This window comes from Hippopotamus amphibius, chromosome 11, assembly GCF_030028045.1.
Source record: "Hippopotamus amphibius kiboko isolate mHipAmp2 chromosome 11, mHipAmp2.hap2, whole genome shotgun sequence".
Lineage (NCBI taxonomy): Eukaryota > Metazoa > Chordata > Mammalia > Artiodactyla > Hippopotamidae > Hippopotamus > Hippopotamus amphibius.
In genome coordinates this window covers 88,061,495-88,074,721 of record NC_080196.1, presented here as the reverse complement: position 1 = coordinate 88,074,721, position 13,227 = coordinate 88,061,495, and the positions used below count along the sequence as shown (strand labels likewise).

The 13,227-nt window shown below is 47.9% G+C and overlaps 1 protein-coding gene across 2 annotated transcripts in view; it reads left to right on the top strand.

The window, feature by feature from the left end:
• The first annotated feature begins 4,693 nt into the window (after nt 1-4,693).
• Nucleotides 4,694-13,227, top strand: part of LOXHD1 (lipoxygenase homology PLAT domains 1) — a 176,723-nt gene continuing 168,189 nt past the window's right edge. For both annotated transcript variants that reach the window (XM_057700151.1, XM_057700150.1), the window contains exons 1-2: nt 4,694-4,823; nt 10,608-10,722. In XM_057700151.1, the coding sequence (XP_057556134.1) occupies nt 4,694-4,823; nt 10,608-10,722 (245 nt within the window). The remainder of the gene's footprint in view (nt 4,824-10,607; nt 10,723-13,227) is intronic.

Genomic DNA, 13,227 nt, shown 5'->3' with positions numbered 1-13,227 from the left:
GTTTGTTATGTAGCCAGAGCTGGCTGATACGGAGAAGCATGCTCTAGCTCCAGTGTCAGAGTGGACTAGGGCTTGCACAAGGAAAGCACCAGACGTGTTTAGAAAATAGAGTGTCTTCAGTTTAACGGCAGTATGGGTTTCCTAAGGGGGAAGTTGGGTCAGATTACAGAGGACCTCCAATGTCAGCTCCAGGAACTGGAATTCTATTAGTGCCAGGGACATTTGTTATTCTTTTGGCAACCCAACATCTGAATGCCCTTTTCAAGTTTGAGGAGAGCACAGCTCCCAATGTGAGAGTTGAAAATGCCAAATCCTCATTTTCTCAGCCTCCTCTCCAGCAACGTGTGGCCACAAGACTTAGGCTCAACCAATCAGATGCACAAGCCCCAGACTCTGAATTGGCATAAGGTGGCAGAGTCCATTCTCATCCAGTATTGGTGGCAGCAGGGTCCTCACCTGACCAGCACGACCTCAGGCATCTTTCCAGAGTGTAGCCCCTAAGCGAGGTTCTTAGCCCTCTGAAAAATCCTGAAATCCCTCTTCCCCCATTAACTTTTAAATAAATAATTTTTCTACTTAAACTAGGTAGTGTTCATTTCTGTTGTTTGCAATCCAGAATAGTGGCTAATAACATTTGGTTTGCACTGAGGTGTAACTGAAGGGTTTTGAACTGGAGAGTGTCGTGACCAAGGGCAAATTTTAGGAGAATTGATTCAGCAGCAGGGAGAGCTACCTGAAAGGGAGGAGACTGGGGCAATGAGATTGTTTTGTGTGTGTGAGAGAGCATGTGTGTGCAAGCGTGCATTTGTGTACACGTGCCAGTGGTCAATGGGATAAATAGGCCTCTCCCTTAGTTGGAAGTTTGGGGTCCCAATAATTACCCCGCTGGCCCTTTGTGTCAATTTTATGAGTGCGGAAGTGCATGACCATGTTCAGGGCATCATGTTAAGCCTAGGTTGGAGGAGGTGGCTGGCATGGACCTTGGCTCTGCCTGGGATGAAAGGTGGGTCTGCACATCATGCCCTGAGCACCTTTTCCCAAGTCAACCACGTGCAGGGTCCTCTCACCAAAGAGCCTCAGGTGGGTATCAGATCAGTAGCCAAGACTGCACGGGGAGGCCTGGCCCAGATAAGCTTTCATAGTGAAAAACAGCAGATGAGGCAGGCCAGTGAGCGACAGCTCAGAGCATGAGGCCAAGCACTGCCCCCTCAGGCTCCCTTCCAGTCAGTCCCCTCCCCACGTGCCCAGCCCCTGCAACCACTGGCCTGGTTTCACCACTTCTAGAATGTTTCATACATGTGATCAGACAGCACGTATTTTATTCTGACTGGTTTCTTTCACTCTGAATGATGCTTTCAAGACTCACCCGTGTTGTGGAATATATCACCTCTTCTTCCTTTTTTTATGGTTGAATAGTCTTGGCCAGTCAATGGGCATCTGAGTTGTTTCTAGTTTGTGACTATTATGAATAAAGTGTCTATAAACATTCAAATGCAGCTTTTGTGTGGACATATATTTTCACTTTTTTTAGGTAGATACCCAGGAGTGGAAATTCTGGGTTGTGTGGGAAGTGTCTTTGTAAGAAAGTGCCAAACTCTTTTGCAAAGTGGTGGTACCATTTCACCCTGCCACCAGCAGTGTGAGAGTTCTAGCTGCTCCACGTCCCCATCAACACTTGGTGTTGTTTCAGACTCTGCTCTCTTAATCACTGTGTTCTAAGGCCATGGGATTCTCTAAAAATATTTTGATGTCAGTTTTTTGGAAAAAAATCCAATAAACATTTAAACTATTTTTTCTCTGAATGGGCCCTCATGTAAAATGAACACTGCATTTCATTTTTTTTTTTTCTCTGCATGGATCCTCACGCAAAATAATATTTCCCTAGCAACTTCCCAGTAATCTTTAAGGTCTCCCTCCTAAAGAACCCAGTGTGTGATTAACAACAGAGGTCAAACCCCATGGTGCCAGCAGGGGGCGTGCGTCACCCACACTTAAACTCTGCTCCTATTACTCATTCAGACTTTGAGGGGACCTGAGGGCCGTCCTTCAGCAGAACAGAGGTGGAGGTTGATCTTCCCCTGGCAGGGAACGTGGGTGGCTCCAAAATACAAAGTTGTCCCAGGCTCTGGGGAGGGATGGAAGGGCTGACTGCTGCTCTGATGTGCTGCATCACCCAGGAACTTTGAAAACTCCTGCTGCCCAGACCACTGCAGACTGAGTAAATCAGGATCTCTTGGGCAACCCAGGCATCAGCATTTAAAAACTCCCCAGGTGACTCCAATGTGCAGCTGGGGCCCTGCACCCCTGGCATGGAAGCTTGTTAATCTTCCCCAATAGCCCAGGTGAGCTGATCAAGTTTGTGAGTTTACCTGAGACATACAGGCCACTATGACTCCAGATATCAGTACATAGAAAAACCCCTGGGAGGAAAGAGGGTTGTTGAAAATGTAGATACCAAGTTTCGCCTTCAGGGATTGTGATTCAGCAGAGCCTAGAGCTGGCCCATCACGGTGGCCACTAGCTGGGTGGCCTGTCATGGTTCCTCCACTGTCCACCTGCACCTGCCACTCAGTGTCATAGAATGTCCCAGCTTCTGGGTGGAGAGCCTGCCAGGTCCAAACCTACAAAGGCCGCTGGAGCTCCCCCTGCTGTAGGCAGAAACGATGCCATCCAGCCCTCACATCGCCTGTGACACTGCCACCCGAGGCAGCACTCCCATCCTTCTTCCTGGATTGAGTTGAAACCTGCCTTTCTGTAATCACCACCTGCGGTTGTAAGACTGCCCTTTCAGCCTTAGTGGAGACAATCATTCACATTTGTAGACCCTTGAAATGTCTTCTTCTCCAGGCCTAATGTGCTCAGAACGGTATTGGTTCTGGAACACTCACTTTACCCATGTATCGTGTAAAGCGTGTTTTCTTTTCAGCCCATTCTGTTTTCCTTGTAGCTGCTTTATAGATCCGCCTGCGATTTGTTCATGCATCTATTTGTTCCCTGAGCAAATGGGTACAGTGTGCCAGGCATCTTATAGGTACTGGGAGCCTAATGGTGAGCAAGGGGGCACGAGCCCTGCCCCCACAGAGCTCAAGGCTGGGAGAAGGGGTGGAGGGGCAAAAAGTAAACAGGGCCTTACAAGGCAGTCCTCCCAGGAAATTGGATGTTTCATCTGTTCACCAGTGTCTTTCATGTGTTACTGTGGGCCAGGGCCCACAGAGGAATGAGGACACCAGGGACTGGTCCTTGCACACGGGACCCGAAGAAGGGCCTCTGGGACAATCTGAGATAACAAAGAAACACACACACACACCCTGCCCCCCACCATGCAAAATAAGAAAGGAAAATCCTGAGTCATGTACATTTATTAAGCTTCTACTGTGTTCCAGAGGCTTCTGCTTACTGAGCACTTTCTCCAAATGCTCACTAAGCTTTAATGAGTCATTCTCCCCCTCTTATAGATGGGGAGATAGGCTTGTCCAGGCCACGCAGCCAGGAGGTGGTAGTCAGACCAGTTTTGTCTGATGACCTCACACTGCCAGGACAGAGGGATGAGAGTTCCAAATTTCCAGCATTTCAGGATTTACATAGAAATCTTACAATTTGGGTTGTGCGAAATTGTAACACAATCTTAATAAGATAAAAGCAAGGAAACAAGGAAAAAGAGTCTAGTGGCCCTAAGGAAACTTTCTTGCTGATCGAGGCGGGAGAGGGGCCTCTGGTTCTCTTGCTCTGACTCAGAATTCTGTGTGGGTCTGCAGGTAAGGTAAGGGCTGGGTGAGGTGGGCATCCGGATGGGCTCTCAGGGTTTCTATTATTGCAAGCACAGAGGGCAGTATGGGCAAACGGAGAGCTCTTGTTACAACAGATGCTGGTTAACCTTGCCGGCCCCTCGGGGCCCTGTGGGGGTCACCTAGGATTTGGTGGACTTCTCCAGCACCCTTGACTCTGCCTGCAACACCAGGAACTCACGACAGAAAATGCTTTGTGGGTGGTCTGAGTGCTTGTCAGAGCAGCGGGTCTCTCCTGGCCAAATGGCCACTTCCAGAGCCGCAGTCTTGAGGAGATGGAAGCAGAGGAATGGAGAAGGATCCAGTAAGAACCTCGCCTGCCCCGTAAGATGAGCAGAGGTCATGAATAATAGAAGCGAGTCCTCTGAGTCCTGGGGGCCCAGCTGATTTGGGGTCCTGCCCTCCTCAGGAAGGCCCCAGGCCCTGGGGACATCTTTCATGGCCCTCGAGGCTGTGAGGCTAGGGGCATCTTTATGGGGGAGGCCCCACCTGCCCCTGGGAAGGGGTGCCCTGCTGTGAGGCCAGGTAGGAAACAGATGCCAAGGGCTCAATGTCACCTGATTCTCCATGAAAGGAGGAGGGGATGGGTGGGGAAGGGAGGGGTAAGGAGGACAGCCTGTCCTCAGTCCCCATGAATAAGTCATGAGGCCCAAGGAGAACCGGACGACAGGTGCAGAGGAGGTGGCCAGGGAGAGGGGCCAGGGACAGTAAGGGCAGGGATAAAGCACTGAGGTTCTGCTCTGGAGCTAGCGAGGAGAGGGGAGCAGGACAGATCTGAGGGCCCGAGTGGGCTCTGGCCCATCCAGGTGTGTGCACAGGAGCTCGGGGAGAGAGGGCTGTGGGTCCAAGGAGGTGCAAAGGGGTGGGCACAGTGAACCAGCAAGTGGCAGGAAGGGGCAGCCGGCAAAATGATGCCCCAGAAGAAAAAGAGGAGAAAGAAAGACATCGACTTTCTAGCCCTGTACGAGCAGGAGCTGCGGGACTACACCTCGGAAGGTGACGAGGAGGAGCTGGAGCACGAGTACTACAAGGCCAAAGGTGTGCAGGGTCCTGGCCTATGGGGACGGGGGGGTGCGGGCAGGTGCAGCGTGGCCCATACGATCCTGTCCCTTGTTTTGAGGGAGGAATTTTAGGTTCCAACCCAACCCCTTTATTGTGGATTACCCTGTTGGGTCTGTACTACATCCTCTTGGGGTACACTGGGGCCCCCACTGTACTGAGGGTCACAGACTCTTATTGGCACAGAATAGACGAGAACCGAAGTGCCCGCACTCTCCAGGTCCTACACAGCCCAGAAGCCACTTTCTAGCCTGGTTTCCGAGGGGTGGCCTGCATCAGGCTGTGAAGGGGCCAGTGGGAGGAGGCCTGGCCGATCATCATGTGCCCAGCAGGGGCTGGGGGCTGCTGCTCACTGTAGCTGATGGAGTTGGGGGCCTGGGGCTCAGCAAGGTGATGGTTGCGGCCCACGTGGGGAGGGCAGTTGGTGCTTTAGACGCAGGGCCCGGTCCTTTTCGTCTCACCTTCCTCTGGGGTGTATGGGAGTTGCCTAGAAATGCTCTACCTTCTTGTCAGGTAAACCAGAGAAGGGGTGAACTGGGGACCCAGGAACAAGTTTTGGCTTGCCGACGACTTTTGTTTGCTTTGGTGCTTGCTTTTGCTGTTGTCGTTGTTGTTTTGCTTTTACAATTTTAAAAAGTATATTTGATTGTTCCCAAGTCCCCGCTTCAGGTCACGATGCAGTTCAATAGAATCGTGTATTTAATGCATCAGGCACCACATGAGCCCTTTTCCCACATGGACTGGTTTAATCTTCATAACAACCCAATGAGGTGGGCTGGGTCCGCAAAATCTTCTTTTCTAGGTGACGAAACTGAGGCACAGTGAAGTTAGGTACCATGCTTAAGATCACAAAGCTAGTACGTAGCAGAGTTCAGATTTGAATCTTGCTGGCCTTGGCTGGTCCTTGATCTTGTACTGCCCAATCTTTTTTTTTTTTTTTATAAATTTATTTGTGTCTATCGGCTGCATTGGGTCTTCACTGCTGCACATGGGCTTTCTCTAGCTGTGCCGAGTGGGGGCTACTCTTTGTTGTGGTGCACAGGCTCAATAGTTGTGGCTCATGGGCTTAGTTGCTCCATGGTATGTGGGATCTTTCTGGAGTGGGGATGGAATCCATGTCCCCTGCATTGGCAGGCAGCTTCTTAACCACTGAGCCACCTAGGAAGTCCCTACTGCCCAGTCTTGACTCTGCTAAAAGTAGCTGGAGAAGAGCAAGCCAGGGTGTATGCCATGCTGATGTTTCTAAGAGACACAGACCCACGGAGTTGGCGGTCAGCTGCAGGACTCAGAGATGAACGTGGATGATTCTGACATACTCGCATTCTCGGCTTTACCTGCACTGTCATTGTTACCCTCTCAGTTCTAGAACGATGTGTCGCCTACTTCCTTTGAGCGCTGGGTTCTTACATTATAGAGAATCTTGGTAAGTGTGATGGGGAAGAAGAAGAAGGAAGAGGAGAAAGGCCTAGGTTTCCTTCTCTGTTCCTCAGGTTGCCTCCAGGCTACACTGGAGTTCACCAACAGCCGGGGTGAGGAGAGCCACTCTCTCCATGCTCTGAGGGTAGGTAGGCTGAGCCTGGTGCACTGGTCTACCTCCTGACTATCACAGTGCCTGTGAGGGGAAGCGAGTGACTACTGCCAGAATCTGGGATCTGAAGGGACCTTAGAGGCTGTCCTGCACCAGCTTCCAGCCCTGGGGCCCTTTGCTCTCCTGTATCCGAGCCTTCTTGGGGGTGTTGTCAATGGAGGTGATGGTAGTGATGTTGAAGATGATATGGATTTTTTAAAATTAATTAATTCATTAACTTATTGGTTGCATTGGGTCTTCGTTGCTGCGCACGGGCTTTCTCTAGTTGCAGTGAGTGTGGGCTACTCTTTGTTGTGGTGTGCCGGCTTCTTATTACAGTGGCTTCTTTTGCTGCAGAACATTGGCTCTAGGTGCACAGGCTTCAGTATTGTGGCATGTGGGCTCAGTAGTTGTGGATTGCTGGCTCTAGAGCACAGGCTCAGTAGTTGTGGCACACGGGCTTCGTTGTTCCGTGGCATGTGGGATCTTCCCAGACCAGGGCTTAAACCCGTGTCCCCTGCATTGGCAGGCAGATTCTTAACCCCTGCACCACCAGGGAAGCCCCGAAGATGACACTGATGTTGAGGATGACAACAATGGAGATGACGATGGTGGTGGTGATGATGTGATGTTGATACAAGTTTACTACTTATGGAATGCTTCTCTCTCATCCAGCTGTGAAAGAGGAAATATGCTAGGTCAATGCGTATGAAAGTAGAAAACTTTATTTTATTTGATTTAATCCTTATGATAATCCTTCAAGGAAGAAATTATCTCTACTTTGGTGATGAGGAAAATGAAGCTCAGTAAGAAATTTGGTTGAAATCATACAGCTAGCATGGTAGAATTGAGATTTACGTACTGGTCAATTTATTTCCGTAGTCCACATTCACTTCATTGGTTGTTTCATTCACTCATTTCATTCGTTCATCCATGTGATTATTTATTGAGCACTCCCATTTGTCATGCTCTGTGCTAGGGATAGTCCTTCTCTGTGCTGACCGGGGATGTTTCTAGTTGGGACCCTCCCCTCTGGACCAAACAGAATTATGTATCTTCCATGAGATATTTGTCTTCCATAAGATAGTCTGAACTTTTTAAATCAAAGTTTTAAAATTCAGGAATTATATATATATATTATATATATGTACATACAGCACATTATATAATACATATATATTTATGTATATATGTATATACAGCACAAAACTCATAAAGGAATGTGATGAATTGTTATACATGTGCATGCTTGTGTAACCACCATTCAGAACAGGACACAGAACATTTCTAACCTCCAGAAAGCTCCTTCACTCTTCTTCCCAGAGGGAAGAGCCCTCTTGATTCTATCACCATCCATTAGTTTTTTGCTCTTGAACTTCATATAAATGGAATCACACAGTACACACATTTTTGTGTCTAGCTTCTCTTTCGCTCAACATTATATCCAAGAGATTTATTCATATTGTGACTCATTATCTAGTTTGTTCTTTTTTATTATTTGTGTATTACTGCATTTTATACATATATCACCATTTGTCCAACCATTCTTTTGTTGATGGATTTGGGGGTTATTTCCAGTTTTTAGCTATTATGAATAAAGCTGCTACAGATCTTGTACACATCTTTGGGTGGACACACATACTCATTTTTCTTGGATTTATAATTGGAAGTAGAATCACTGAGTCATAGAGTGGGCCTATGTTTAGTTATCAGGGCTTGTACCACTTTACACCCCCACCAGCAATGTATGGGAAAGCCAATGGCTCCTCATTCTTGACGATACTTCGTATTTGTCCGTCTTTTTAATTTTAGCCATTCTGGTGTGTATATGTAGTAGTGTCTCATTGTAATTTTAATTTTCATTTCCCTTATGAGTAAGGATGCTGAGCCCTTTTTCCTAGGTTTATTGGCTATTTGGATATCCTCTTATGTCATGCCAATTTGTCTTTTGTCCATTTTTCAACTTTATTGAAATATAATTAACAATAAAATGAATCTACTTTAAATGTGCCGTTTAATGAGTATTGACCAATGTATACATCTATGTAACCATTATCACCATTTATATATAGGGCATTTAAATTATCCCTCAAAAGTTCCATGTGCCCCTTCCCAGGCAACTCCCCCTAACTTCAATCCTAAGCAGCCATGCTCTGCTTTCTGTTATAATAGATTAAAGTTCACATAGCTGGCATTACATATTGTGTAGTGTTTTGTGTCTGAGTTCTTTTGCTCTGCATAACGTGCTTGAGTTTCATCCATATTGCACATGCCAGCTGTTCATTCCTTCTTATCACTGAGTAGGATTCCACTGTATGGATATACCATACTTTTTAAATTCATTCACTTGTTGATACATTTAAGTTGTTTTTCCAGTTAAGGGCTCTTATGAGTATAGCTGCTATGAACGTTTGTGTAAGGTCTTTGTGTGGGCATGTTCTTATTTCTCTTGGGTAAATACTTAAAAGTGGAATTTCTGGGTCTTACGGTAAGTGTATGTTTATCTTTAAAACAAATTGTTGCCGATTAAAACAATTGTGTGGTCTTTCTTTTTCTTATTGATTTGTGTGAATTCTTTATAGCTTCTGAGTATGAGTCCTTTGTTGGCTACAGGCAGACCTCAGAGGTATTGTGGATTCGGTTCCAGAGCCTAACAGTGAAGCAAATACTGCAATAAAGCGAGTCATACCAATGTTTCAGCTTCCCAGTGCATACGAAAGTCCTGTGTACCGCCACACTGTAGTCTGTTAGGTGTACAGTAGCATTATGTCTAAAAAAAGTACATAACTTCATTTAGAAATATATTTTTGCTAAAAACTATGCTAACCATCCTCTGAGCCTTCATCAAGTCATAATCTTTTTGCAATAGTAACATCAAAGCATACTGATCATAGGTAATTATAACAAAAATAATAATGAAGAAAAACTTTGAAATATTGCAAGAATTACCAAAATGTGACACAGAGACAAGTGTGAGCAAATGCTGTTGCAAAAATGGCACCGATGGACTTGCTTGACACAGGATTGCCACAAACCTTCCATTTGTAAGAAACACAGTATCTGTAAAGCACAATAAAGTGAATTGTGATAAAACAAGGTATTATGGTGGGATGCCTGTGTGTACATTCCAAATATCTTCTAGTCTGTGGCTTGCCTTTTCATTCTCATGATGGTCTTAATTTTAACTGTCTAATTTATCATTTTTTAATGGTTAGTGTCCTATTTCAGAAGTAGCTGTGTACCCTTGGACCAGCTATAGAGGTAGTTTCTTCACCCCTCTCCCATACCCCAGACTCCCTTCTCTAAACCAGGCATCTCCAGGCCTATATGTCTTCTCTCATGTGATGTGGTTCTAGATTTCCACCATGCTGGTCATTTTCCTATGGACGCTCAGTTTGGAAACATCCTTGTATATGTGCAAACTATATGGCCAACACTTCAGGTCCTGGAGTTATCTCAGGGAGGGCTCTACAAGTTGTTTGCGGCTCAGGAATCCCTGTGGTGTAGACCGTGAAGGATGAAGGGGTGGGGAGTCACGCAAATGTACTGCTTTCTTTCTCCCCCTCGCAGGGACATTCATCAGAACCAGAGACAGCAAAGGGAAAGGCATCAACAACAAACAGAACAAACTTCAGGGAAACAAAGAGAAGGGAAATCAGTGCCCCTGCCTAGAGGGACTCACTAGCAAAGCTCTGCACCCCCCAGCCCTAGGATGGGTTATCCTGAGACTGCCATGGCAATGCCCAAGAGGTCACAGGAAGTGAGGGCTGCAAGGCAGCCTTGTGTAAAGGGCAGAGAGAAAGGTGAGAGCCAGGCGTAGGCTCTGAAGAAGGTCTTGGCTAAGAAGGCATCCATGTGCCGTGCTGGAAAGATCACAGACAGTTATTGGGAGGCCTTGGGCTGGGCTCTGGTGTTGACATTATATAGTGTGTGACCTGGGCTTGTCCCCTTGCCTGCAGGTTCCTTGCCTGTAAAATGAGTGTGCAGCATTAAGTGGGAGATTGTGGTCTCATGACAGGACTTGGTGTGGGTCTGACCCTGGCTCAGAGGCTTGCGGGCTGCAGCAGTGGTCCAGAGATTCCTATGTGGCTGGGCATCCCCTGTGGAGCTGGCAGGAGCTATGGCTTCTCTGAGCCCATGTAGGATTCTGGGTGTTCTTCTGAGCCTGCTGTCTGTCTTCTCCTTTCCCCCTCTAGTGTACGAGGTGGTCACAGCCACGGGGGATGTTCGTGGTGCAGGGACAGATGCCAATGTCTTCATCACCATTTTTGGAGAGAATGGGCTCTCTCCCAAGCTCCATCTTACCAGCAAGTGAGTACCAACTCGGCCTTAGTGGGGTCCTGGGCTGTTAGTGGGGGTTGATGCAGTTGTGGAACCCATGAGAGAAGACGTGTGTCCACAGGCGTATTAAGTGGTGTGAGCCTTCCTAACAATAGTTTACATGCCAGCCAGGCCTCTCTCAGTGATTTCCTGTCCACTTTGCTTGGCTCCTCTCTTGATTTTTTTGTGTATAGTAATGCTTACTTTGGATCGGAGAATGCCCAAGAATTCATATTAGCTATCCTTTGATGTGGGCGAATAAACACTCAGGGTCAGGAAAACTGGTCTAGGCCCTGCTTTACCATTTAGCTGCCGTATAACTTTGGCCAAATCTCTTTGCATCCAAAGCCCTGGCTTCCTCATATGTCATATGGAAGTGATAATCCCCCTTTTACCAACTCAGAGGACTTTGGGGAAGAGGGGACAAGATCAGGCATGTGAGAGAGCCCTGAGCTTAAATGCTCTGCACCTACGTCTCACCCGGGACCAACCTCATACTGAACCTGCCTACGCTAACGCACACTCAGGTCAGTGTGTGTGTTTCTGTAGATGCACTTGTGTGTGCGTGTGTGCACACTTGTGCCCTCCTTTGCACTGTGTCCCATTGAGAGCAGGGGCTGCTGTCTCTTCCTTTCCATCCTCTCCCCCCACCACACATGTGCACACACAGTTAGTACACACAGCAGCACTAGAGCAGAATTGTGGAATTCCAGAGAGGGCCAGGGGCCTTACTGGCAGCCTGGGCGGCAGGTTTCACCCTGTGCTGAATGCAGCAGGGGATTGGCCCGTTGGTTTGGGGCTCCCAGGACACCGCCCTTCCTTCCTCTGGAGCAGCTTAATTTATGCTTATCATATCTACTGAGTTACTCAGTCAGATTCTATTTGCATCAAGGGTTCTGTAGCCAAGAAAAATGTGAAAACCACTAAATCTACTCTGACCTGTTTCATGGGGAATCAAGGGCCTAGAGGGGAGTGGTGAGCAGCTCCGAATCATGGAGCTTTTGGTGGTAAAGCTGGTCCTCGACCCCCAGAGCCTTGATGCAGATGCTTCCTCGAGCACGTGACCCTGTGGCCCTGGAGGGTGTGCGGGAGACTCCCCTGCAGCCCTCCTGGGGCTCCAGGGTGTGACCTCTGGGGTTTATGGCTTGGCATCTCCAGGGGTGGCAGGGGAAGCGGTAGAATGGTGGGTGCACAGGGCAGAAGATCCACAAACTCTGTGCTTAGCAGACCGACCAGGCCCAGTGGAACACATTTACCCTGGAGGCAGCCTCTGGTGTAAATGCAGCAGTGTCGAGGCAGGCGTAACGTCCTATTTTGTCCATTTCCGCAGAACAGGGTATCTGCCTACTTGTGCTGCTTACACTGCCGCGTGACTCGCTTGTGGAAGCCCTTTCCTCCAGTGCTGTGGGCACGGTAAAGAGAATACATGACACGTCCATCCTCTCTGCCAGGTGTCCTCCCCAGAGCACACCCTTCTAGGGAGAAGCCACTGGACCCTGGGAAGTTGGCCAACTTGGTGTCTGCTGCCTTTTTTTGTTTAACAAAATGAACCAATTCCCCTTTTGTGGTGGTTCCTCACTGTCTTTCCTCCTTTCATCCATTTGGATCCTCAGACTCTCCCCCCTCACCTTTTTCCTCTGTCAAAACACCCTCTCAGGAAGGTCAACTTTTATAACCCCGTGTGAAGGTTTGTCACTGTGTCCCCTCTCCCTGGGAGCTTGAGTCCCAGCCTTCCTTCTCAATGGGAAGGAAACACTGCATCATGGTAGAGGGGTCTTAGGCATGACTGAGCTGGCAGGGCCAGAAACAACACAAAGGCAGCCAGCTTCTCTGGGATAGCCCTGTATGTAGGAATCAACTTCCCCCCAATTACTCTATGCTCCTGCTGGTGGGGGGGGAGGGGTCTCCCCTATATCTGTGTCCTGCTCCAGGTTGGGCATCAGGGACACTGATTCAGCCAGGATCCCAATCCAGCTGGTCCAGAGGGTTCTTAAGGAGCCTGCAGGAAGTGGGTACTTTCAGGGATGCAGGCATGTTTGCAGCATCAGCTGTATGTCCTTGGAGAGGCTGGAGAAGTGATGTACAGAGGGATGCCAGGTAGAGTCAGAGGTTGATGGGAAGGCTGCTTTGTGCCTCCAGCATCTATCCCAGTTCCTTGCAAATAGAGCTCACTGAATGATTTGGTATCAGTGAGGCTAGAATAGGACTTTACAGGGAAGGATATGTGACCTGGACCTTGACAGGTGAAAAGGACTCAGATAGGGGAGGGGCAGAAAGAGGGTACTTTATTTTATTTTTATTTTTTTTTTGTTTCCATATACTTTATTTTATTTATTTATTTTTTTAAATTATTTTTTTGGGGGTACACCAGGTTCAATCATCTGTTTTTATACACATATCCCCGTATTCCCTCCCTTCCTTGACTCCCCCCTCCTCGAGTCCCCCCACCCTCCCCGCCCCAGTCCTCTAAGGCATCTTCCATCCTCGAGTTGGACT